Source organism: Heloderma suspectum, chromosome Z, assembly GCF_057233095.1.
Source record: "Heloderma suspectum isolate Gila_16-S chromosome Z, 16-S_ref, whole genome shotgun sequence".
Lineage (NCBI taxonomy): Eukaryota > Metazoa > Chordata > Lepidosauria > Squamata > Helodermatidae > Heloderma > Heloderma suspectum.
Genome location: NC_139476.1, coordinates 4211498 through 4238943, shown reverse-complemented (window position 1 = coordinate 4238943; position 27446 = coordinate 4211498). Strand labels below are relative to the sequence as shown.

The 27446-nt window shown below is 49.2% G+C and overlaps 1 protein-coding gene across 3 annotated transcripts; it reads right to left on the bottom strand.

Moving 5' to 3' along the window:
- Window positions 1-27446, bottom strand: HDGFL2 (HDGF like 2). Of its 3 annotated transcripts, none has more exons than XM_084825466.1 (16): window positions 27298-27446; window positions 19103-19179; window positions 18844-18982; window positions 17329-17550; window positions 14934-15050; window positions 13608-13670; window positions 12849-13014; window positions 11342-11420; window positions 10064-10337; window positions 7502-7599; window positions 6272-6342; window positions 6087-6157; window positions 5145-5246; window positions 4529-4748; window positions 3963-4095; window positions 1-2872 (listed from the first exon to the last, which is right to left on the bottom strand). In XM_084825466.1, the coding sequence occupies exons 1-16, from the start codon at window positions 27367-27369 to the stop codon at window positions 2779-2781; spliced, it is 1998 nt and encodes a 665-aa protein (XP_084681592.1). In that variant the 5' UTR covers window positions 27370-27446; the 3' UTR covers window positions 1-2778. The 3 variants fall into 3 exon arrangements, with proteins under 3 accessions (XP_084681592.1, XP_084681594.1, XP_084681593.1); XM_084825468.1 differs by having other exon boundaries at window positions 4598-4748; XM_084825467.1 differs by having other exon boundaries at window positions 2-2872; window positions 4535-4748.

Below are 27446 nucleotides of genomic sequence, written 5' to 3'. Positions count from 1 at the left end.
TAGGATTGCGCCCTTAATTCCCAAAGCCCGGGTGGGGGACATGTGATCCTCTAGGTTTGATTGAAATTCTCATTAGCCCTAGCCGGCCTATAGCCAGTGGTGTGAGCTGATGAGTGTTGCAGTGCAGGAACATCTGGAGGACAAACATCTCTCCATCCCTGCCCTAAGGAGTTGAGAAGGATCTGTAGAGCACTGACAGACAGACACACACCAGCCATACTTAAAGCAGACCCATTGAAATCTATGGGGGTTAAGTTAGTCATGACTAAATTGGGGTCCAACCCATTTTCTTCAGGAACTCCTCTGGCTTGTGAGATTTGGCTGTACATTGGCTGGAAAGTCTGTGCACGATCTTTCCTACCACAAGGACTAGAACCTTGCTTTAAAAAAGGGACAAGGGAAAGCGAGATTTTTCGGCACTTCCATTCTGCAGCCAGTGTCGCATGCTTCAGCCATTCTTCGCTCTTGTGGAATCGCCACCCCGTGTTCCATAACTGACAGTCAAAACACTCCTCTCTTCTTGTCAGATTGGAACATCTTTATTTCATGGTTACCAAGAACAAAATAATATCTTAGATTCTTCCATAGATTTTATCGCTATTTTGCCAGTATTCTTCCTCTACCTGGATTCCTCCCGGCCAAAGCAGCTCAGAATAAGTCTGCTTCAGTTAAAAATCCTGAAACCCGCATCCCATTGTGCTGTAAAAAGCTAACTCCCCGCCCCTCTCCCACTACCCTGATAAAAGAAAAGAAAAAAAGATGGGCAGAATCATACAATTCTCAAGTTCCTAAAGAAGGCATGACCGAGCAGCCAATCAGCACTCATGGAGTGCCCTGTTGCATTCTGGGAGTTGCCAGACCAAACTAGGAATCTAGAAAAGCTTTAAAAACAAAGCAGCAGGTGTGCAAAGCAGATGGAAAATATGGGGAGGGGGTTAAAAAAGACCTTAATAGTCCCACACACAACACGGGAGCCACCTTCTTTGCATTGGCAACCAAGGTGCAATTTTAATCTGAGCCACCCTCACCACCCCACCCCTCCCCAGATATCTGAGCCTTCTTCCCAAGCTGACCGGCAAGGCACAGCTAAATGGAAGTCGTTATAGATTTGTCAAATTTGGGGAGGGGAGGAGGAACAGCGCTTCTTGCTCTGCTCCTTCAGGGTTGTTTTCCATTCAACTACTCCTCAAGATGGTTGCCAGCCCGAAGAGCTGATCTACACCGGGATGGCATAAGGTTTGGGACTTCAACGCCCAGAAGCCTGGCCAAAGGTCAGGAAAGCTGAGAGGTGAAGCCCCAAACACCTGAAGATCGACTTTCTGCCCATCCCTGATAGACACAAAATGAGAGCCCAGAGGTTGTAAAAGAGACTGTACTACTTCAGAGACAAGTGTTTTAAAAATGCTCCTCCTTGCAAGTAGGAAACCAGCACTAGAGTAGCCCCACTTGGCTGTGCTCAAGTTTTCTACTTGCAGGGAATCTTAAGAAGCAACAACCCCACAACCATCACACCTGTAAGAGAACATTCACAACTGCAACTCCCCATGAGGCCGTCTGAAGAGGTACAGTCTTCTCTGCCCTTTGTCTGCCACACGGGGAGACCAGGCTGACGTCCCGCAGGAGGTGGTGGCAGAACCACTGAGACTGCGTTCACCCTCCCAATATTGCCTGGATGGAGTTGGACGATACCAGAATTCTATCCAAGGGAATCCCGTATAGCGCACAGAATACGTGTTCAGGAAGCGACTCCAGAAGGGTGGAATCCACATGGAGAGAGGCTCCCAATGCTAGGATTATTCCGGGTCTCCTCCCTGTGACGACCCAGCATTTTTCTCCCCTTCCAGGGCAACTCTGCTGCAGCATCCCCTCCAGCCTGGATCACAGGCCCCTGGCGTTCCTCCAGCGGGGGACGAGGGACTCAGGCTGCTGCAGCCACTCTCACCCCGCTGAGTAACATTTGCAGGGCCTGCCTATCTCGGCAGGAGAGGACGGTGCCAGCAGCTATCCTGAAGCAACAGAGAAATGGGGAAGGGGTGGGCCGGTGAGGAAGAGATACAATGCCGACAGAAACAACGCGGGCTCAGCATTGACAGCACAGCTCTAAGGTAACCCCAAACAGGGATGATCAAATCAGAGGTGGATTACCTTTCCCTGGCTGAGAACAGGAGCTGAGCCAGTTCTCAGCTGCAAACAAGCCCGATCCACTAACAAACAGCAACTTCGCAGGAGCAGTGCTTGACGGGTGGCGCTCTGATAATCGGGGGCCACAGAAGAACACAAACGCAGCATGCCTTGAACACAACCGTTTCTCCACTCCTCTCATTCCTCGCCCAAGAGTGAGGGACAGTAAGAGAGAGAAAAACTCAATAAAGAAGTTTGACAAAGATAAATGGCATTAATTTTTTTCATTAAAAAACAACCCTTTATATATTCATTTCATGTCTGTTGAAATCACAAGAGTCGAGGGAAGGGCGAAGGTTCAGGGGAGGCAGGGAAAACCCAAAAAACATGGGACCGATACAAACGTACAGCAGTGTGGGGTCGTCCCAGAAGTTTGTGATTCTCTAGGGAGTGGGGGAGGAAGGCAAGGGGGAGAAAGAGAGAGAGGAGGAGGAGGAGGAGGGCACAGGGGGAAGGGGACATGAGCTAGAATGTCATCTACTGTGTGGCTTGGAAAAGCATCTCTGAAACACGGGGCAAAGCACAGGCCGGGCCCGTGGGCACTGTCGGGTTGCCACAAGCCGGGGGCTGCTTTCTCGCAGGGACTTTCCTTCAGCCTCAGCTCTCGTCGTCTTCATCGGCTGAGTCCGACTCCGCGTGGGCCTTCTCCCGCTCGGCCCCTGCCCGTCCCATCTCAGGATACTCCTGCACTCTGTGAGAACACGGGGAAGGAAGAAGGCAGAGGAGAACAAACAGAAGAAAGAGAACAAACAGAAGAATTGGATGATCTTCTACCGACACCAGGCCAAGGCAGGAAACTAGAGTTCCCCCAGATGTGTTGGCCCACAGCTCCCATCATCTGCAGTCAGCACATCTGGAATACAACACTTCTGGAGGGCACCAAGTTGTGGGGAGGCTGTTTTACACAGCAGGGGTCCCGAACATTTTTGGGTTGGTGGGCATATTTGGAATCTTAAGTGTCAAGAGTGCTCTCACAAAATGGCTGCCATGGTAAGTTGGGGGGGATGGTAATCACCAAACACTCATTTCCCAGGAGGGAAAGGGGTGAGACTGGAAGAACAGTAACCTGCCCAAGAACCCCCCAAGTCCAAGGCAGAGGTGGGATCTGAGTTCCAGAACACGAGACCACGCTTTGGGACCCAAATGAAGATGGCACAGGTAGCCAGCCCTCCACTTCGCAGCATGCCTGCCTCCCCATTTTTTAAAAAAGAAAGACGCTCTCAAGAAATTAAAATAGAAAAGCAGGAAAGGCAGGGAGCCGAGAGGTGCCCATGAACACCACGCTGGAGAAAGCAGTCTCAGAACAGCGTTAGAATAGATTGTAGGGCAGGGTAACCCTAGCAGCTGGTCTGCCACCCTGAATGCAAGATGCTGCCCTCAGCAGCGTCAGACCACTGGCCCCTCTCCGCCAATACTGTCTGCGCTGACTGGCAGTGGATCGCTTCTAGTCGCAGATTGGGGGGGGGGGGGTCTGTTTCTCATCGGGGGGGCCACATCCTCCTCTTCGCTGGAGATGCCGGGTCCCTCGTGCATGCAAAGCCAGCCTTGAACAAGGCTCTGGTCAATCCTTCGCAAGAAGAACCAATTCCAAATTCAGCCAACACATCCAATTAATTCCAGCCGCAAAATCTGCATCTCTATAGTTGGGAGTCTGGGACTGATTGATTGATTTTAAACAGCTGATCCCCCAACAGGCATCACCTCTGCACAGCACACAACACAGTTTTGACTGTGTTGCCCTAGAGTAACACTCGATCTCCAAACCCAGAAACAATCCTTACTCATTGTGGGCATCTTCAGGGGACGCCCCTCTCTTGGCCTCTCCAGAATTCCAATCTTCACCTCTGTCCTTGTTCTCTGCTACACCTTCCCCTTTCTGGGCTGCTGATTCTCCATTCACAGGGGCTAGGAGATCTGAGGAAGGAAGAGATGTGAGTCTCGAGGCAAGAAATAAATACAACCCAAGGCCAGGTAGAAGTGATACGTTATTACAAAAAAACAAAAAACGCTTTGTCAAATCCCCCAAACATTGGCTGTCTCCTACTGCTCATGCGGGGTGGGCCGTCCAACAAGGAACTGAGCATTTCAATAGGCATGGAAAGCTGACGGACGTCAGGGGACTGGGGGAATGGGAAACCAGGTGGGAGGGGGAATGGAATGGAGTCACATAGAAAAGGGCACGGCTGACTGGCTGGCACACTGGTCCCGCTTCCTGTGAAGACGACGGGGAGGCTGATCGTGCATCGAGCAGGAGCCAGCAAAGTTTCATCTCCCTCCCAAACAGAGGGAAACAACCCCAACGTTCCTCCCAGGAAAGGGCCCACCCTGCCCCCCTCAGTACCGCCACCTTTACCAGCACTCATCTCTTCCTCGCCCCTCTCATTTGGCATTTCTCCTTCGGGCAGCTTCTCCTTGCCTTTGTCCCCTTCGCCCTTGTCCTTCTCAGAGTTGGTCTGGCTGACTTTCTGGTTCACCCCAACCTTTGGCCCCAGGACCCGCGACTTCAGGCACGTGTAGACTTCGGCCGCCTTCTCCATCACATCTTTGTTTGCTTTGTAACGCCGAATCTTATCACACACAGACAGACAGAGGGACGTGAACGCTCCCACCTCTGAATTCAAAAGGGCAAGCCTGAAGGACTTCCCTCAGGGCCGTCCCCCCGACTAAAGAAACCGCACTCTATCAGCCACACAAGTTTTAATCCTGTAGCACAGGGGTGAGGAACATGCAGTCGGCATGCACCTCCTGCCGCCCCTGTACTGTTCTTATGCTCTTGGAGGAGGGAGAGGTGGCTGGCCAAAAAGAATGCGGGAAAGGTTGTCCAGGCCCTGGGAGTGAACACAGCAGAAATCTGGCAGACAAGAGGCACACACACACCACCACTCCAAGAGCCCTCCTTGCACAGACAGTGGGACTGGTCGCAAAAGGGAGGGGACACACAAATCAAGACTGCCCCCCCTAACCTTTTTCAGGGTGGCCACGACGTCAGTGTGTTTCTGGAGGATCTGAGAGGTGACCTGCAGGCTGCCAAGCTCTTCCAGCGCACTCAGGCACCGCTTGATGTCCTGGAGAGGGAGCACAAGGTGGTGCGATGACCTTTCAGGCCTCCTGAGTTTACACAAGCCGGGGGTGGGTGGGTGATGCCATAACCAGTTTTTCCCCCTGGACAGTACCAATTCAGTCTTGCAATGCTCAGGGGCAGAGACAGGGGCATTCTAGGCCTCACCCCGTGGTTCCGCAGGGCGACAGGTAGGCCCAAGAAACCCAGGTGGCCCCTGGTTCGAGCTGAGCATGTGCCTGCCAAACGTAGCCCCAGAATCTTTTGCAATGCATAGCGCACAAGCCCTCCAGCTTCTCCCCCACTCTCCCCACAGGGAAAAGCTCTTTATCTTTGAGCAGCTTTTCCTTGCTGGGAGAGGGAGTGGAACCTGAGGAGGAAGCTGCTTCCTTCTGAGTATACATGCAGAGTTTTGATATTCGGGATGCTATTCAAAGTGCTGCTGAGTGATTCGGTCCTGCTTAGCCATGGGTAGAAAAAGGTTCCCTACCCGCCAGCGGCGGCAGAGAAAACACAAGCCCTGCCAGCGGCAGTGTGCCTGTGTATGCAACTGCACACAGTATGCAACCGACACAGCCCTCAGCAGATACTGGATGTGGCCCTCAGGGCCAAAAAGGTTGTGCACCCCAGCCCCGAACTCAAGCTGGGCCCTTTCTGCCCTGGTTGCCAAAGCCTCTTCTCTCCGTGGGATCTGAGCCAGGAACACACCTGGCAAGAGATCCGCCTCCTTATTCAGGTCTGGTGGGTGCCACCAGCGTCTCCACAGCAGCCAACGCCAGGAGAGACCGGAAACCTGGGGCAAGTGAGGGGCTTGGCCAGGACAGCTCCGCAAGCCCAGGTTCCTTACCGGGTTGTCGACTTTCAGAGCAAACTTGACCTCACTGTGCAATTTCTGGAGTTTCTCCTCGACCGTCGGTTCTGCAAGCAGTGCAAAAGGTTTTGAAAGCCTGCGAGAACCAAGGCACAGCACCTCCGCCCTCCACGCTCTCCTCATCACCAAAGCAACCCGAGTTCCCCCAATGCCCGTGTTACCTTTTTTCTTCTCCACCCTTCTTTCTGGGAGCAGATCTGACTTTTTCCTGCCTCGTTCCACTTTCAGAACTCTATAGAAAGGGAATGAAGAAAAAGGGCAGTAAGAAGGCTGACCATGTCGTGGGGGGGGGGGGGGAGGAGAAGAAGAATTGATGCTACAGACAGACCCATGTCTACTCTGCACCTGTAGAATACCTGCAGACAGGCAATCTGCTCCCCCTCAAAAAGCCAACGCTTGCAATGTCTCAGTTAGACTACTGCAGCCTTCCCCAACTTGCCCCACCCCCCAGATCTGTCAGACTGCAACTCCCATCATCCCCAGTCAGCATGCTGCCTATCTGCATATCAACCTGCCTGGATATCACGTTCATCTGCTGCTCCTCTCTCTGAGGTCCACCTTCTGCTGTCAGAGATGAGACGGGTCGTGTGATCAGGGGAGAGGGAAGGGCTGGCTTCTGGAACCCGCTCCCCAAAGAGGTCTACCTGGCCCCTATCCTGTTATCCATTAGGTATCGGGTAAGAAACATCCGTATCCAGCCTTTTTAGGGATTTCAAACATCAGACTGCTGTTTTAGTTAAAGCGGTAATTAAATGGGCTTTAATTTCTTTCTTTTTAAAAAAATGCCAATTACATTTTATGCTCCTAATGAAATGTGTATTTAAGTTGTCCCGGGATCATTTTTTATTACGGGGGTGGTGGTGGGAGATGTTTTGTGACCCAGGTGTGTTTTGTTTCCAGAAATAAAATGGTACGTGGTAAGAGTGAAATCTGGGGACATTGTGCAGGTGACAGGACCCAACAATATCATGGGAGGACAATGTTGTAGGTCTACTTCTGTGTAAATGCTGCAATGTCAACTGCATTTGGGGTAACTTTGTAACCCCACCTGACTGGATGAGGATGAAAACAGGCTTTTCTAGGAGCCTGGATTCTACACCCAAAGCTGCACTTTACACTCCCACAGGGTCATGACACAGACAGCCCTGGGTACACATCCCCTCCCAAACTCCCCCATCTTAGTTGGCAACTAAGAATCTAGTGTCCGAGGATGCTTTTTTTCCCTCCTCCCTCCCAATCCTCTTTCCTTTTGTGTCATGCCTTTTAGACTGTAACCCTGTCTTATTTCTTATCTTTGTAATCCACCTTGGGATTCTTTTTGGCTAAAGGGCGGGATAAACATGCTATAAATAAACAAATAAATAAACGTGCAAGCCAGCCTGGGTCCTTACTTGTTCCGCGGCTTATCATCTCCTTGGCCCCTCTTCTCCTTTTGACTCAGTTTCCTTGAGAGTTCTGAGGACGACTGCTTTTTTGGCAGCTTTTTCACCTAAAAGGGGCGGAGGAAGATGCCACAAAGAGGCATTCATGTTCCAAACAGTCTTTCTTTACTTAACTGTATTTATGAATTGCTTATTGTTAAAGAAATGTCTAAGCTATGCACAGAGAACAACATTACCTTCTTGGGAAGAGCTCTTGGAAAAGGGATGTTTTTAGTAGGGACCGAAAAATCAGAAAGGTTGGCGCCTGCCTAATTTGTAGTGGAAGGGAGCTCCGGACAGTGGGCGCTGCAGTACTCAAGGCGTGACGAGGGACACCACCATCTCCAGCTGAATGCAGCAACCGAAGAGGTTGGGAGGGGATCAGGCCACCTCTTTTGTAACCTGGTCCTGAGTTGTTTAGGGCTTTGTAAACAACTACCCAAACCATAAAAGCTTCCAGGTTCCTTCTCCCCATCCCCAGAGTACGCATGGCCACAAAAAACTTCCATTTGGTAAGCAGACTTCAGCCTTCTGGGAACTACTGTGCTTTTCCCCAGAACCCTGAGATCCACCAACCAAAGACTGGTGCAAACAACACACACTTAGAATGAAAGAATTCTGGACCCAGGAATGCATTTTGAGCACCAGAGCTAAACAAAGCTCATAGTCCCCGTGCTACACAAAAGTCCATGCCTGGTGACCACAAGCTTTCGGGAGGTGGGGGAGTCGTTTTGTTGCTGTGACTGTTCAGCAACTGTGAGTCAGAAATCCTTGCAAGTCCTTGATCTATAGTAAACCACCCGGAGATCTACCAGTAAACGGAATTCTACCGTCTGTAAATTCTGCCCAAGAGTATGCTTCAATTTCCACACTGTTTCCCAAACTTGTGATCGCAGCAGGATGGGGGGCTTGGTGGGTGGGTGGGGGGGTGTTTTTGAATTAAAACAAGAGGTATACTTTACTCTTACACCAAAGGTTAGCCTTCCCCTGCCTGGTGCTCTCCAGATGTGTTGGGACTACAACTCCCAGCATCCCCTAGCCAGTACAGCTGGCTAGAGAATGCTGGGAGTTGTAGTCCAACACTTCTAGAGGGCACTGGGTTGGGGAACCTGCCGAAGGCGATTTACTCTGACAGTGTGAGAAAAGGAATATTTCCCCACCCATTCATTTCCAAGCCCTGTTGAAAGCACCGGTCACGGGACCCACAAAGCCTGATCAAGTGTGGGGCTGGGATATGTGAAGGGCTGCCTCGAACCGGGTGCGCCCCCCCCCCCCCCGCAGCAGAAAAGGTGCCCATCAAATCCTCATGGGAGGAAACTGGCTTCACGCAAAGCAGTTCTGCATGACTATAACAGGAAATCCGAGATTTGGAGAGCCCCAGGCAGTGATGCTAGCTATCCCCATGGGGGGACACGTAAAGCCTCTACAAGCCCTGCCATCAACAGATGTTCTCTCCACCCATCCAAGCCAGGAAGTCTTTAATGTGCGTGTTTTTTTTAAACTGCATTGAAATTCTGTGGCCTGTATAAAAACAATGCACCCTCTTGTCCTCCTGCGCCGAATGCCACGCCACTGTGCAAAGGTGGAAAATCCGCCAACTGGCCCAACTCAGTGTGGGCCGAATCAGGCCAGCTGGTGGATGATGGACCGGAGTCCAAGGGGTCAAGCCGGTGAAAGCTTGCTGAGTTCCACCCCCCAAACAGATTCCTCCAACATCCCTACTTGGGTTGCAAACCCAGGGGAACTCTTTGCTCCGTGACTGTTTCCCAAGAACCCAAACAGACTTAAAATGAAGACAGTAATCCAACAGAGCTCAAGAACCTGAATAACACTTCCAAGTGTCACTTGGAACTGAGCATCGGTTTGGAGCAGGAAACCGGGTATGCCGGGGGACGGGAAACCTATTTCAGCCCAAGGGAGGACTAATTTCAGAGAAGCTCAGGGGCTGCATTCCAGCAGTTGGCGTGGCCAAAGGCAAAAGGAGAGGAGCTAAAATGCCAAAACTGCCAGCACATTGTAGCTTAACGCTTTTACTGTCACTAACAAAGCCACAGGAGAGGCATTTCAACCTCTTAGAACAGGAGAAAAAACTGCATAAAGGCTGGGAAACCACCAATCGATCAGTGGTTGGAGGAAAGGGGCTTGGCCAACTGGGGAACTCGAAAGGGCCAGATCTGGTCTAAGGTTGCAGATTTGGCCCCCTGTAGTATGCAGAAAGGCCTGCTGGGTACTTGTAAACCATGGATGCTCCGGAAGGCAGCTCTATTACCCAGGGTCACTGAAAGCACTACAGAGCTACTGAAGGGAACTGAAGCTCCACTTTCTGAACAACAAAAGGATTCTCTGCACTTAACGGGGGGGCGGGGGCGAGGATTCTCTGCACTTAACAGGAGTGGGGAAAGGATGTTCTGCACTTAACGGGGGGGGGGAGGATGCTCTGCTCTTAACAAGGGAAGGCCTGGGACGTTTCTTTGGCCGCACGAAATCACTGGCCTTCTCTGTGTGACTCCCAGCCCAGCCTCCCGAGCTCACCTCTTTCTCCACTTCTGAGTCTGAATCCGACGGGGCCTTGGGCCGCCCCTTCTTGCTCTTGCGTGGGACCTCGTCATCCAGGCTGCTTTCACTGCCGGAGCGCTCTGCCTCCCCCTTCTCGGCTTTCTCTTTCTTCCGCTCCTTCTCCTCTCGCTCCTGCTCCCGCAGCCGGCGCAGCTCCTCCTCCTGCTCACGCTTCCGCTTCTCCTCCAGCTCCCGCCGGCGCTCCTCGTCACGACGCTTCCATTCGCTGATGCGATCCACGTCGCTGTCACTGCCAGGAGGATGGGGAGGATGGGGGTGGAGAGAGACCCAAGAAAATGACCGAAGGAAAACGGGCCTGCATGCCTGGCTGTTTGGTGAACACAAGATCTGCTTAATCTGCACGGAATCTCAGCTCGGCAACCATGACAAGCCACCTTAAATGCCCTGTCTCATCATCAATTATCGAGATATACCGGCTATTGGGCTGACCAGATCTTTTCTCTCTTTCTCAATTAACTTACTCTGTTCTTGAGTTTGGGGGCTCTTGTGCCCTTTCCCCTTCTCATTCAGTCATTTATACAGTCTCTTACATTTCACTGAAGAGGTGCTCTTTTTACAAGCTGAACCTTTTAGGTTCTTTGTTTGGTGTTTTCTTTTCTTTTTTTGAGGCATCTCAAGCTTTTCTATTTCTCCTTTTCTTATCACTATTGCAACTTTGACCTTTCTTATCCTTAAAAGAGTTCCTTTGAGGAACTTGGTCCCTTCGGCACATTTTCCTGACACAATGTTATTAGACTTTCGTAAAGTGACATCTGAAGATTTTCAAACTGGAGAGAAAGCACCCCTTTACTCTAATTTACCCAGCACCATATCTGTTAAGATTGTCTGTGGCTGGGTTCACACAACACGCTAACCCACACTCAGCAGTTGAATGTGGGTTGTTGTTGAACCATGAGTTAGTGTGTTGTCTGAACACAGCCAGGGTGGCTTGTTAACCACGCAGTGTGGCTTGTTAACCACCCTGAACAACCCAACAACAAACCAGAGGTTCTCAAGGTGGCTTGTTTGAGAAAAATTAGCCACAATGCATGGTTAACAAGCCACTCTGGTTGTGTTCAGACAATATGCCCACGGTTCAACAAACAATTCACGGTTCAAAATAACCCACACTCAGCTGCACTCAACCCTCTCTCTCCTTACACCATGAGTTTTGAGTCTCCATCTCCTGTCCAGCTTCTAGCTCCTGTGTTAAGGAGAGACGGCAGCAGTGCTTAAAACCCCAGCACCCTTCACCTGTCACTGCTGGAGCTGCTGGGAAGCCTCTCTAGCTTCGGTTTCCTCCCACGAGGCTTCGGGGGTGGTTTTTCTGCAGCTACAGGCATGGGAGGCAAAAGCAAACAGAGATTTAGCTATGCAGGAAGAGGACCAATACCTCCCCCGCAGTCCTAAAGCGAGCCCACCCCTATGGCGAAGCAGGAAGTCATTTGAGTTGCCCAGAAGGGGATTAAGAACACAAGAACAGTCCTGCTGGATCAGACCAAATGGCCCACTAGCCCAGTGTCCTGCTTCCAACAGTGGATGGTTGAGGCCTCTGGGAAAGCCACAAGCAGAATGCGAAGCCAACAGCCCTCTCACATTGTTTCATTTTCCCTCCATTAAAGTCAACTGCCATCACTGGCCCTCATCTCTTCTTTTCAGCCCCCAATAGCTAAATGGATAGTTAACTGCCATCACAGAGCCAAAAAGGAATACCTATGGCATTCAGAGACAGACTGCCACGAGACATGGAGGTTCCATTTAGCTCGCGTAAAGAGAGCCCTGCTGAGTCAGACTGAGGTCCAGCATCCTGTTTCCAACAGTGGACAGCCTGATGGCTCTGGGAAGCCCACAAGCAGAGCATGAAAGTGGTGAGACATACAGGAAATGTACCACAAGGAAGGTGAAGTAATCCGTCTGGGCGCCAAAACCACGGGCATCAGTTCTGACCCCAGTGGATTAACTGGAGCGTGGGCCCACTTCAGGTCTCACAATATCCTAATGTTCAAACTAGGGATGGGTGAACATACAATCTTCAAATTCATTGGGGCTCTCTGAATTTTTCCGTGACACTTGTTTTGCCTCACTTGTGTTCCCAGACACAAGCGTCTTTTTCTGTTTCCAATCAGGAAAAATGCGCGTTTTTAAAAGTGCGCAATTTTCTCCAAACGAAAAAATACCCCCTTTTAAAAGTGTGCATTTCTCTAGAACAAATTAGCGCGGGGGGGTGTGTGATTTGCGCAAACGCATTTCTGAACACGAACGCAAGTGCTGGAAATGGCAAAATTTTCCCGAGAATTGTGTACGGGACATGTCCGCATGATTTGCGAACAGGAGCGAGTTCTCCTATGTCCCTAGTTCAACTGAACTAACCACTGCAATCAGGCCATGGGGTGGTGGTGATGATGGGACTATCTTAAAATTGTAGGAAGCTGCCTTATTCCAGGTCAGACCATCGGTCCAGCTAGCCCAGTATTGGCTACTATGAGTGGGAGTGGCTCTCTGGGGTTTCAAGAAGGGATTTTTCCCACTTCTCTCTTATCATGTTCCACACTGGGGAATGAACCTGAGGCCTTCTCCCTGAACAGCTGTTCAAGCGAGCGGCGGGGATGGGGACCGAAGTAGCTATTTCAGGCAAAGGTGACTAAAGAAGCTCTTTGAATGTATCAAGTCACACCTCAGGAAAAAAATATATGCGTGCATGCACGCACGCACACATATATATAAACAGACCCAGCGATGGGAACAAAACCAGGTTGCCTACCCAGCTTCCGCCCCCGGGAAGGCTTCTTGACGGACTCATCCGAGTTGGAGTCAGAATCAGACTTGGGCGTGGGTGCCCTGGCATTCTCTCTCTCATCTTCCTCTTCCTCCGCCTCTTCCTCCTCCGAATCGGCCTTGGCCTCCGACTCGGAGCCCGATTCAATTTTCTGCCAATACGCAAGACGTCTCATTACGCCAGGCAGGGCTGTAGTTGCCTATTCGTTTCCAAGCCCAATTCAAGGTGTTTAGGACCCAAATATCTGAAGGAGCATCTCTCCATGTATCAGCCTGCCTGGGGCTTCAGCTCTGCTGTTCTCCAAGTATCTTTAATGTGTCATGTAACGACAGGGGAGGGAGAGCCTTTATTGTGGAGGTGTCCCATTTGGGGTGGCCTTTTAAAGGCAGGTCTGGCACCAACATTATGATCCTTTTGGTACCAGGTTAAAACTGTTCTGAAGTTGGGTTTTTGTCTGCAGGTGCAATCCTATGCATGTTTAGATGGAAAAATGTCCTACAATTCCTAGCATTTCCCAGCTGGGAATTGTAGGATACTTTCCCATCTAAACATGCATAGGATTGCACCACTACTGTGCCTGATGTCTGTCTGAATTGTTTTGATGACCATTTTTATTGTATTTATATGAGTATTTATAGTCATACTTATTGGACACCTCCCTAGTATCTGCACGGATAGGTGGCTCACATATTTTAATAAACAAATGATTATGCAGGTGGGACCACGTTTTATAAAAGCCCTTACCTTTTTCTTCCACCCACCCCGCCGTGTGGCCCTCGGTGGAGGTCTCTTCTCTGGAGTGAAGTCCTAGGAAGGGGGGAGACACACATTGATATTGGAGACCCTCTCCTTTTCCCCTTAAACAGACCCTGCTTGTCAGAGAATGGGGAGATCCTATTATTACCATCATCCTTGTTTTAAGCTCTTACAAATTGCCATTAGGAAACAGCCAACAACTTCATGTCACTTTAAAGACCACCTGGTTATTGTGACACCAGCTTTTCTGGACTGGAGAGCATTCGGTCAGAGGCGTGAAAAGTTATCCGCAGTTGGCATAAAATAGGCACGGGGGCGAGGGGGGGGGGAGAAATACACTGGACACAGTAGTGCCTGAAGGCCATACTTTAGGAACACAGGAAGCTGCCTTATACCGAGTCACACCATTGGTCCAAGTCCAGCATTATCGACACTGACTGGCAGCGGCTCCCCAGGGTTTCAGGCAGGACCCTTTCGTAGTCCTATCTGGAGAAGCCGGGGACTGAACCTGGGACCTTGTGCGTGCAAAGCAGGGACTCTGCCACTGAGCTACGGCCCCTCCCCTCCCCTCCCCTTTTCTATGCAGAGCTCAGATGTATACAAGGTTAAGCACAGGGCCGGCTCACAACGATGGTTAATTGGCAGTAACGCAAGTCACCTTCACAAATTGTTTCCACATGTAGGTGTAAAAGGCAGAGAGAGGAAAGAGAGAAACGTGTACTCGATGTGGGGAACCTTAAGCCCATGGGACAAATCCAGCCCGCCTCAGATCTTAATCCACCCCTCCAGGGTTCCCCAGCCAGCCACACCTTTTCCCCCAACCACCAATCACTGGGAGGCTTTCCAGCTTTTGTGCAGTTCTTTCCCCCTTTCTAAAAGGTTAAAATGCCTCTCCCAAGGGTTATTTACTGGCAGTAAAAGCTTTAAGCTACAACATGCTTGTCTTTTTTGTCTTTTGGGGGCCACCCCTTTTGCTTTTGGCCATGCCCACTGCTGGAATGTGGCCCCTGAAAGCTTCTGCGAAACTGCATTTGGCCCTGGGGGTGAAAGAGTTCTTCCACCCCCCCGTACTAGGCTCCAAGCTCCCCAGAGGAAGGGCAAGATGAAAAGGTAAATGGCCTGAATCTACTACCCATCCGACTGTTAGTTTTATATGGGAGAGGGAGAAAAAAGCCTCCCTATCCATCATCTCAAAGCCCAGATGTAATTTCATAAAAGTCTACCACATTCCAGCCCCTACCCCACCCAAAATAAAACGGGTTCCCAATCAAAAATCAAAGCTGCCTCCTAGGCAGCCCAGATGGACACACTCACTTGGTCGCTGTACTTCTCTGACTCAGAAGAGCTTTCCGAGTTTTCCTCCTCGGATGGAGAGGGGCTGGCCTGGTCAATGTCGCTTGATGATTTCCGTGGCCGTTTCGCCACTGGCAACTGAAAAGCAAAGGAACCATGACCCGTTAGGCTGGGAAGTTGACTTGTGAAAGCCTTCTCTTTGCCAGCGGCAGGAAAAATAACCCAACCTGCTACAAAGGTACCTCGCTAGTCGCCTGTGGCACCTTGGAATCTGCTCTAGCCAACTAGGCTGGGAGACTTTGCAAAAGTGGGCATTTTTCTTCTTATTTTGGGCTGGGAATTCTTATAAACTCATTTGCCAAGGCTGGTTTCATCTCCTTGTGGCCACGTTGCAACACCCATCCCCCTCCAATGCCTCACAGGGCCCAGAAACGCACAATTATCACCGTAGGATATTATGCGAGGATATTATACAGCTAGGCAAGGTGCAGAAAAGGCCTATCAAAATGATCAGGGGGCTGGAGAGACTCCCCAATGAAGACAGGTTACAGTATGGAGGGGGGCGGTCATTTAGAAAAACGGCGTGGGGTGTGGGACAGACACAACTGAGGTCTATAAAATTATGCACGGTGTGGATGAAGCGGGTAAAGAGAAGGCTTGCTTTCTCCCTCTTGTCATAACACTGGAACCTGCTGGGATCATCCCAAGAAGCTGACTGACGGGAGATTGAAGGTAATCAAAAGGCAGTCCATAGTTAAAACTATGGCATTTTCTACCTCCGGATGTGGCAACAGCCACAGATGACTTTAAAAGGGCATTTGTATTGGCCGCAGGAGTGTAGCCAAGTCATTTGTAGTGTTAGAGGAGCCTAGAGATCCATAATGCTTGCTTAAGTTCATTATTGGTGCAATTCCCACACTAGTAAGCCTCTGAGCATGTGCAGATGAGTCAAAGGGCCGATAATAGCCTTCTCAGAACATTCCTCGCTAATGAGGAGAGTCTTTATCTCTGATGTGCCTCAGAAGCGGAGTTTGATTACCTTAAAGCTACAGGTGGCTGTGCTTGAGAACCAAACACTTCTAGCTTATGCTGAGAATGAGCGCTAGGGGCGCGTGCTGCTGAAATGATGCTTCATGCTAACCTGTAGAGTATAAGACATTGTACCAGTGGCTCACGGTTCAGAGAAGCTGTCTGATCCAACCATTGCGTATGCCTGTGTGCTGTGAGTTTCCCAGTGAAGTACTCCTTGTAAGCAAACCTTTGAGTCTGATGTATCACTATCTTGGCACCTCTAACCTAAGAGTTCAACGCCCATGGCCGGGGCAACACAGCATTAGACGAACACATGGAGAATAAGGCTTTATCAAGGGCTACAAGTCATGATGCTACCGCCAGGATCAGAAACACCGGGCCTACGAACACCAGCTCCCTGGGAGCAACCACAGGAAGCAGCTATTATGGCACTCCTGTCCTGCTTGAGGACTTCCCAGTAGCATCTGGATGGAAGACAAGATGCTGATCTAGACCTCAGGGCTGAACCAACAGGCCTCTTTTCGTGTCCTCGCGTGAAGTGGCAAAGCTGCATTGCCAGGCTACCTGGAAGACCTCCTTCTCCCACATGAGCCTGCCGAGGTTTTATGACCTTTGGGGAAGGCCCTTTTCTTGGTGCCTCCACCACCAGAGCCATACTTAGCAGGGATGCACGAGAGAGGGCCTTCTTAGTGGCGGCTCGGAGGCTTTGGAACTCCCTGCCAAGGGAGGCCATGTTGGCTCCCTCTCTGCTCTCCTTCCAAAGGCAGGCAAAGATGTTTGCGTTCAAGAAAGCCTTTGGCTTGGGTGCTGCTTTTATTCTTTCACTGTTGGGTTTTTAATGTACTTTTTAATTATTATTATTTACATTTCTATACCGCCCAATAGCTGGAATTCTCTGGGTGGTTTACAAAGATTAGAAACATTAAAAATACAATATATAGAGATTAAAAACCATTTACATTAAAAAACACACACATGAACAGACAATATACACAAAAGACACATGCATCTAAAACAACTTCAAACAACAATCTCAAAAACAAATAACCATAAGTGTAAGACATTCCAGGATCAATTAAACACTTATCATATATTGCTGAATGCCTGGGAGAAGAGAAAGGTCTTAACCCGGCACCGAAAAGATAACAATGTTGGTGCCAGACGGGACTCGTTGGGGAGATCATTCCATAATTTTTTTTATGATCACTTTAAAAGATGTTTTTATTTTAAAAGTTGGCTTTTATGATTGTCAGACATCTTGAGCACCACTTCCTTGGTAGAAAGGCAAGGTTTAAATCAAACAAATAAACAGCCTCACCCACTTTGGACAAATAAACTGCCTCACCCACCCTAACCCCTACCCTGCTTCAAAAAGTGCGCTCACTTTCATGGGTAACGCTTTCCTCTTCACACCACTGCGGTCACTTCCTTTGTCAGACTCCTCGTCGCTCTCTGCCTTCTCGAGGGTCAGCCCGACCGCACCGACTCCTCCTGTCAGGGCAGGATTTTCCTCCTCTGCGACATCACTTCCTCCTCCGCCTCCTCCACCACCGCCACCACCAATGGGGTCGATATCGGCAACTTCGCTATCAGAGGAGCTCACTGGCTGTTGTGGGCAGGGGGGAGGAGGATGAAGAGGAGAGAAAGTACTGGAAACATTGACACACATTTACTTTTTGTAAACCCCCAACATGGTTCCACAAAGAAAAGAGGCGGTAAAGAGCTGGGCGTGTAATGTGTAGAGTTGCAGCGGTTGCTGGACCAAAGTGCATTTAAATGCCCACGTATAGGTTATTCTGGCCTTGAAAAATTCATCTCCCTTCTCTTCCTTTTCCCTCCACTCCCCTTCCCTCGTGTGTCTTGTCATTTCACTTTGTATGCCTGATGGCAGGGCCTGTTTTTCTCTTTGACTGATGAGAGCTGCTTTGGGAGACAATAACTGTCTGAAAAGCAGGGTAAAAATGCAAATAACAATGCCTCCCAAACTGGTGCCCATCTCTAACTGGAGATGATGGGAGTTATCCAGCACATCTGAAGAGCACTTTGGGCACAATCCTATGCATGTTTAGACAAAAAAAAGTCCTACTACTCTTAGCATGCACCAGAGTTGTAGGATTTTTTTCTGTCTAAACATGAATAGGATCACGCCCAAAGTTGCAGAAAGCTGCTTTATGGCTTCAACATTGCCAGCTTTTGGCTCCCACTCTCCTGATTTGAGGGGGGGGGGGGTCCTACTTCACAAGGAAGCTGTGAAGGTAAGAAATGTGTGCGTATGATGAGGAGGAAGCATGTATGCTACCTTGAGGTCTTGGAGGAAGAATAAGACATAAAATAAAATTTGATTTCTCGCTTGGGTCTCCAACCTGGAGCCTGTAGGAACCAATGTGCCCAAAGACATGTCTCTTGGTATCCACTAGGCTCTCTGCACCCGTGGATTTGTATTTTATTTCTTAAGAATGTTTTTGAAATTAAAACTGTTTTTTTTAACTGGGAGGGCTGGCATGCTGCAAAGTGAAGTTCTACCTTCCAGAGCCAGCTTTACTGGTGTTCAAGAAAGTGACTTTTGTGTTTTGGAGCCCAACCTCTGCCTTGGACCTAGGAAGTTCCTGGGCAGGTTACTTTTTTTTTTCTTTTTAAGTCTCACCAGTTTTCCTTCTGGGAAATGAGTGTTCTGTGACCTGCCATACCCACCATTTTAGGAATGGGCAAGCCTGGCCCTCGCCATGGCAGCTATTTTGTGAGAGCACCTATGACTCTCACTCAAAATCCCAAATGACCCAAAAAGATCAGGGAGCCTTGATGCAACGTAGAATGATGGATTCCTCCCTTGCAAAACAAAACTGACCACCTGCAAAATGGATGACTACAGACCCAGCGGGAGAGTTCTTATGCCACTCACCGGAGGTGCGCTGTAACTGGCATGAGGGTTGTTCTGAATCTCCCACAATCCTTCGTTGAAGCCTTTCCGCTTGTTGGGCTTCCCATATTTGTCCTTGTACTTCTCATAAGGGAAGAGGTCCTTTGGGCCCAAGAAGGCTCTGTAATGGGGAAATGCACCGAAAAGCAAACATTAGGGGGTCTGGGGACAGCAGAAACAAGCATCAAAAGGGTGGATTCCCATCCCCAGCCTGCAACCCCACCCACTTCTCCCCACTTACGTCTCGTGGGTGCCAAAGAAGAAAATGGGGTATTTGTTGGGTGGGGGTTTCACTGCGCCATCAATTATATCATCAATCTGAAAAGAAGAGCGAGACAGAAAACAGTCAGCAGCAGCTACTGGATGCATACTCAGTCTGAAAGCAGCATGGTTAGAGGGACAGACTAGATCTGGCAGGATCCAGGTTCAAATCCCTACCCAGCCGCAAAGTTCACTCTGGGCAGCCTAACCTGCCTAACAGGGTTGGCTTGAGGATAACATTGGGGTGGAGGCAGGAAGAAACACGTACTGGACTCTGAGCTCCCTCAGCCCAGGGGTGGGGAACATTTTTCAGCACGAGGGCCGATTTCCATTTCAGAGCAGCTCTCAGGGGCCACATTCCAGTGTTGCAGAAGAATGGTGTGGGGCCAAAAATACCAATCACTAAAAGCCTTAGAAGAGGCATGTCAACCTTTAAAATGGGGAAACAACCGTTCAAAGGCTGGGAAACCACCAAATAATCAGTGATTGGGGAAAGCCTATGGATAGGGACTGACTCGTTTTATTGATCGATCGTAAGCAACTCCGAGATCCTCTTTTTTTGGCTGAGGGGTGGGATAAAAACACTATAAATGAATAAAGTGGGTCAGGGAAAGGGAACATGGCCACCTCGGGAACACAGGAAGGCCAAATCGGGACCCCCCCAGAAGATGACGCTTTGACCCTCTGGGCTTGAGGGCCTCCACCTGTGCCCCAGAGGAAGGGTAAGAGCAACAAGAAAGAAAGAAAGAAAGAAAGAAAGAAAGAAAGAAAGAAAAGAAAACGACACGGATGTTCCAACAGAAACCACACCAGCAGTGGCAAAGCACCCTGGGGTTCCTGCTGATGTGCAACATGATGCAGGCGGGGGGACACACCAAGGAGAAGCAGCAGGCAGGCCCTCAACCCTTTCCTTGGGCCACTGTTTTTTCTTCTAGAACAAGGGTCTCCAAAGCACCACCTGCAAGGACCTCCAACAGCACCTACAAAGCCCTATACTCCCCGTCCCCTTCAAAAAAATTTTTTAAATAAGAACCTTGGAAAATGTTCAGGCACTCTTCTTTCTCTCCCTTTCTTGCCTCTAGCCTTGCTGTTTCTCTCCCCTTGACCTCTTTGCCTTGCTGTTTCTCCCCTTCCTAGCCTCCAGCTTTGCTCTTTGTCTACCCCTTTGCCTTGCTACCCCCCTCCCCTCCCCACCTCTAGCCTTGCTCTTTCTCTAACCCTTTGCCTTGCTTTTTCCCGGGGTCTCCCAGCCTCTAGCTTCCATCATTCTCTCCCCATCTCTTTACCTTCCTGTTTCCCCCTGCTCCCAGCCTCTAGTCTTGCTCTTTCTCTCCCCTTTATCCCTTTGCCTGGTTATTTCCCCCACTCTCTAGCCCCACTATTTCTCAACCCCTGCAGTTCTTTAGCTCACTTTTGACAAGCCAGGCCCCCATGGCAGCCATTCTGTGATGAGCCACATCCTCCATGGAAGCCATTTTGTGGTGGTGCCCACAGGAGTTTCGCAAATTCCCGAATGTGCCCACAGGTCTGAAAAGGTTGGAGACCCCTGTTCTAGAAGACCATTCCATGCCACTGCTTCTCTCCCAGTGAGGCATGGTTGCAAGATGCATTTCGGATGCTTGAGTGAAGAAAAGCAGCCAGTATGAGAGGGGAGGAGTTGCCATGGGAAAGAGAGGCAGGTGAGGGCTCTTTGCACATGGGGCAGCAAATCTGCGCTCACTGCAAAATTGTGTAGTTCTGCCTCACACACGCCCGCCCCCAAGGAGTAACTAGGAAACTAGAGGAAACTACCTTTTTTCCACAGGGCCAGAGAAACAGGTTGTGGAATGAGTACCTCAACACGTCCTCCCATTCATGGCAGCATTCTGCCTGAAAGATCTGTTGCTACAGAGGCCAATTGCGCCCAGGTTTGGAAGCAGGCTGGCATCTCCAGGGGACAGGGGCTGAAATTAGCCCATGGCTCACTTGACCAGCGTGCAGGCAAAAGCAGAGAATGGAAGAATGCAGCGAACCAAATGCGTGCACCCACGAGAGAGGTCGCCTCTGCCTCTTACTTATTTATATCCCGCCTTTCCACTAAAAATAGTGCTCAAGGCAGCTGACAAGAATAAAACACAGATAAGGTTGTGACATAATCCAAACATAACCACGATAAAACAAACCAGTTAAGGACAGGTTAAAAACACATCCGTTAAAAGAAATACGCAATAAGCAGCACACACCAATTAAAAACCCAGTTCAGCAAACAAGACAGCTTAGCAAACAAAAGCCTCAATAAAAAAAAATAATTCCCTTCTGGCCAAAGGACAATAAAGAAGGAGCTATCTCTGTCTCCTTTGGCAGGGAGTTCCAGAGTTCCATTTGGGGGGGGGGGGAACGGCAGGGAAGCAGATTTTGGTGATACATTTGGAGAAACGCCTGAACTTTAAGAGCAGTTTGACAGTAGAACAGACTGCCTTGAGAGGGGGTGAGCTCTCCTTTTGTGAAGTTCCTTCAGCAGAGGCTGAAAGGCCATCTGTCAGGGATTCCTGAAAGATCCCAATTCTATAGTTCTATTGAGTGTATCAAGAGAAAGAATTACCTGACAAGCACATACACAGATACAAAATTCACACAACACAACAGGCCAGAGTACAGGTTCAGCATGCTGCGTGAACCCAGTCGTGTGATCAAACCATGATTTGTTAACCACGAACGACCCATGAAGAGAACCCATAGTTTGTTGCCGAGTTGTGAACTGTGGGTTGTTCAAAGTTAACAAACTGTAGTTAGTTAGCGCACTGGGTTCACACAACGCAACGACCCATGATTCAAGAACCACCTACGATTCAACCAGTACTCAGGCTTGTCATGTTGCGTGAACTGCATCTCCATGAAAACTACTGTTTGGGACAGACCTCCTGATTGGAATGATAACAGCCTGGAGCAGTGACTCATACAGAGATGCAACAGGCAGCTGCTTCTCCAGACTGGATAATCCTGCTGAGGGTTAAGCCGGGGGAGACAATTTATGACCCTCTAGATGTTTTAGCCTACAACTCCCATGATCCCTCACCACTGGCTATGCTGGAAAGGGCTGTTGGAAGTTGCAAGCCAAAACATCTGGAGCGAGTGCCCAAACAATTCAACCATGTCCTGCACAGACCCACACGAAATTGTCTCAACCCACAGCTCTCCAGTTTCTGAACGTCCTTCTCAGAACCTGGTGCAGAGCTGGACACCGCTTACTCAAAAAGTAAGTATTTGAGGGGAAGGGCAGGCATGAACCGTGCCTCCAATTTTCATTTTAAAAACAGCATCTAGCTCATTCAGATTCTGAGAGCCACCAGTGCTTGACTATTTCTCCTCTCACATTTCTTCGGAGAAAGGCACAGTTTTGGGGTGCACACGTGGCCGAACCCCTCCTGTTGCAAGATGAACAGAGGTCAAGAGCACAGTGGCAGGATTTTGTGGAGCACAGTACCATGAGTGCAGAGAGCTACGCTGCCACAAACCCCCTTCCTGCCTCTACTCAGGCAAGCAAAACTGTAAAACTTGTGAGGAACGGGGCAGCTCCCCTGTCTAAGTCAGGAGTCCCCAGCATGGCACGCAAAGCTCTTCACTCCTTCCTCCCTTCCAATTTTTTTAAAAATAAAAACTTGAAAAACATTAGGGCACCAGGTTCTCTTTCCTTTTCCTGTTCCTGCTGATCAGTTGTTCAGCGGGCAGGAAGGGAAAACAAGGTAGAGGGGAGAGAAAGAGCAAGGCTAGGGCAGGAGAGAAACAGCGAGGTAAAGAGGTGGGGGGGGAAATCGTGAGCCTAGAACTGGAGAGAAACAGCAAGATAAAGGGAGTGAGTGGGAGAGAAAGATCAAGGCTAGGGCTAGGGAAGGGAGAGAAAGAAGGCGGCTAGGGAGATGGAAGGGAGAAAAATAGTGAGGAAAGGGGTTGGGGGAGAGAAACATCAAGGCTAGAAGCTGGGAGAGGAGCGCAGGCAAAGGGGAAAGGTGTGTGTGGGCCAGGGAGCAACTCTTCCCATTTCCCCTTCCCTCCCAGCCTCTAGACTCGATACTTCTCTCCCCTGCCAACTCTTGACTAGCCAGACCCCCACAGCGGATGTTATGTGACTAGCCACATCCTCCACAGGAGCCATTTTGTGGTAGCACCTGCAGCAGTTTCTCAAATTCCCTAAAGTGCACATGGGTCCAGAACGGGTGGGGACCCCTGAATTAAGTTAAGAAGCCCTGTTGTATGCCATTGAATGCCTGAGAGCAGAGGAAAGTCTTAACCTGGTGCCAAAAAGATGACAATGTTGGTTCTGGGGTAAAGCATTCTACAGTCAGGCGGCCACCACTGAGAAGGCCCTCTCCCTTGTTGCCTTCTTCTGAACCTCTCTCAGAGGAGGTGCTTGAGGACTGTGGTACCAAGAAGGTTAAATGGGGGCCATCAGAAGCTCCCTTAGACAAGGTCAAACTATTTACCAATCTAGCCCAGTATTGATTATGCCTTCTCCAGATTGGCCTTCTCCAACTTCTCCAATATACAGATTGGCCGCCTCCAACTTGGTGCCTTCCAGTACTACAACTCCCTGCACCCCACAGCCAGCTGGGGGATGCTGGGAGTTGTAGTATAAGACATCTGAAGGGCATCAGGTTGGAGAAGGCCAATCTGTGCTGTCTGGCAGGGCCTTTGCCTGAAGCGCTTTCCACCACCTGATCCTGTTTTTCCACTGGAGATGCCAAGGATTGAACCTGGGACCTTCAGTGTGCAAAGAGGGGGCTCTACCACTGAGCTACAAGCCCCTCCTTCTGGAACATTTACAATGGAGAGAGCAACACAATGGAAGGTGCATTTGAAGCCAAATAACGAAGTTCATTCCCCCCTCTCCATTGCACCACTGGAGGAAGACATGGAGAAGGAAAGAACCCCTGTGACAGCAGACATATAAATGACCAGCACAGTGCAAAATTCTGAGGGAATGCCCCTCCAGTTCCCAAAGTTGGCATAGCAGGGTACCAAAGACCTAGGGCTGCTCTGCAATATGTTGTTTCAGGGGAGCTGGGTGGGAAGGAGGACCCCACCAGGATCAGGGCAAACACATAGGACCAAACCCCATAAAATCCAGCGGTACAGGAAGATTCACTGCTTCCCTCTCCACTGCACCAGAGTGCTCCAATTGATACCAAATATTTAAGGCTGTGTTCCCCCCTCCCCCCCCCCGCTTACCCCAAATGCTCAATCTTGTGGAGGTACAGAAGGAAGTGCTCTGTAACAGGGCAACAAATATCTACGGTTCTTGACTACTGCACAATTGGGGTTGGAGAAGGACACCCTTGGAGTTGTAGGTCACACACATACACCAAATTGTACTTATTGCACAAGATGTTACATACAGTGACACTTGTGTCCGCTTAGGTGCAACCCATACATGGGCCAACCCTCCCCCCCATGCAAAGTGTGTGTGTGCGTGTGTGTGTGTGTGAAATAAGTGGGATGAAATAAAACACCCTCAAATTGCAAAGCTTTGGTAAAAGAGGAGAGGGGAAAAAACACATACCCTCCCCAGATAATGGCTGCCAGAGCCAACCCATGCAAAGTCTAGGAGTGCAGGAAAAAGAAACCCTCCCTTATTCTTCCAAACCCCTTGCAAGGCGCTTCTGCAATAACAAATAATTAAGACTGCCCCTATTACATATTTGGAGGGGAGGGGTGAAGACAGCGTATGCAAAACAAGGCTGCTGCAAAGAGACACCCAAAAGCCAACACTGCCCCTCACAACTGCCAAAGCTTGCTGGGGCGCACTCAGAAAGAGGCTCCCTCTTCTCCCCACCCCCAATATCTGGCACTACAAGATCTGGGGAGGAGTGATGCTGTATACATGCTTGCATGCATATATACGCACAAACGTGCCCAAGCATCTCCATAGCTCTTAAGGGGTGCAGTCAATGAGTGCCCGCTTCTCCCAAACATTGCTATTACAAAGCCTGGGTAGCTAAACTCACAAATCGCAAAGGTGTATACAGATAGGCTCAAACTCCCCCAGGCCAAGCCTTGCAGTGCAGGGTGGGGTCTCATCTAATATGAACCTCCCCATTTCTCCTGTATATTGCTATTGCAAGGTCTGGGGCAGCATACCCACACATACATACACTGCATCATATGTTGCACATATACGCACATATATACGCTATATACGCATATGCTGCATTGCCAGCGTGGTGTAGAGGTTAGAGTCTTGGACTGGGAGTTGGGAGATCTGAGTTCTAGTCCCTGTTCAGCCATGAAGCTCACTGGGTGATGGGGGGCCAGTCCCTGACTTTCAGCCTAACCTACCTCACAGGGTTGTTGTGAGGACAAAACGGAGAGAGGAAGGGCCATGTAAGCTGCCTTGGGTTCCTTGCAAGAGGAAAGAATGTGGGATATAAGTCTAATAATAGTAATAATAAATATACATGCATATACTACATTGCATATACATGCATATTGCATATTATACACACACACACATATTAGATATAGATATATACATGAACTTGAGCACACTCCGGGAGAGGAAGGCCTGGAGTGCCTGAAAGGAAGCCCATGAGCTCACGAAGAGTCCGACACAACTTAACAACTGAACAACAACATAGATATACACACACACACATATACATATACTAGATATAGATACACACACACACATATATTATACATATATATATATACACACACACATACATATATTATAGATACACACACACACATACATTAGATATAGATACAAATATATACACACACACATATATTAGATATATATATATATACAGACGCGCACACATACATATATTAGATCTATATATATACACACACACACACGCACACATATACTAGATATACACACACACACCTACATACATATATTATATATATATATATACAAACACACACATACACATATACTAGACATATATATACACACACACACATACATATATTACATATATATATATATACACAGATGCGCACACATACATATATTAGATCTATATATATACACACACGCACACATATACTAGATATATATATACACACACACACCTACATACATATATTATATATATACAAACACACACATACACATATACTAGACATATATATACACACACAAATTCATATATTAGATATAGATATAGATATATATACACACACACATATTAGATATTGATACAAATATAGATATACACACACACATATATTAGATAGATATATATATATATATACAGACGCGCACACATACATATATTAGATCTATATATATACAGATGCGCACACATACATATATTAGATCTATATATATACAGATGCGCACACATACATATATTAGATCTATATATGTACACACACACACGCACACATATACTAGATATATATATACACACACACCTACATACATATATTATATATATATACAAACACGCACATACACATATACTAGACATATATATACACACACACATACATATATTAGATACAGATATATATACACACACACATATTAGATATACATACAAATATAGATATACACACACACATACATTAGATCTATATATATACAGACGCGCACACATACATACATTAGATCTATATATATACAGACGCGCACACATACATATATTAGATCTATATATACACACACACATGCACACATATACTAGATATATATATACACACACACCTACATACATATATTATATATATACACACACACACATATTAGATAAAGATACAAAGACGGATATACACGCACACACATACTAGATGCACACACACGTACACGTGCACGCACACGCAACGCATTTCAGCGGCGTAACCGCGTGTACTGGCACACTACGCGCGCGGGCCCCAGCTCTCCTCCCCCGCCCCAAACTGCCGCCGCGAAGCCCCGCGCGGGCGGTGGGCTATCGCTATTACTACCACTATTAACAACAACAACCACGGCGTCAGCCACGGCGCCATTAACAGCGGCCGCGTCGCCTGCGGGGGCGGGGCCCGGCGGAGCCCCGCGGCTGCCCCCCGCCCGGCCGGCCGGCCCCCGGGCGCCCCCCGCGGGCCGGTCACGTGGAGGGCCGGGGGCGCGGGGGCGCGCCCGGCCGGGCGAGGGGGGGAGGGGCGCGGCGGCCGGGCGGCGCCGCGCCGCGCCGCGCGCTCACCCACCCGGGCCGGCCAGTGCGGGTATCCCTTCATCTTGGCGAAGACGAGGTCCCCGGCCTTGAAGCCGTGCGGCATCGCGGCGGCGGCGAGCAGGCCCGGCCAGGCCTCAGGCTTCGCCAGGCAACCGCGGGGGCGTGGCCGCCGGCCAGCGC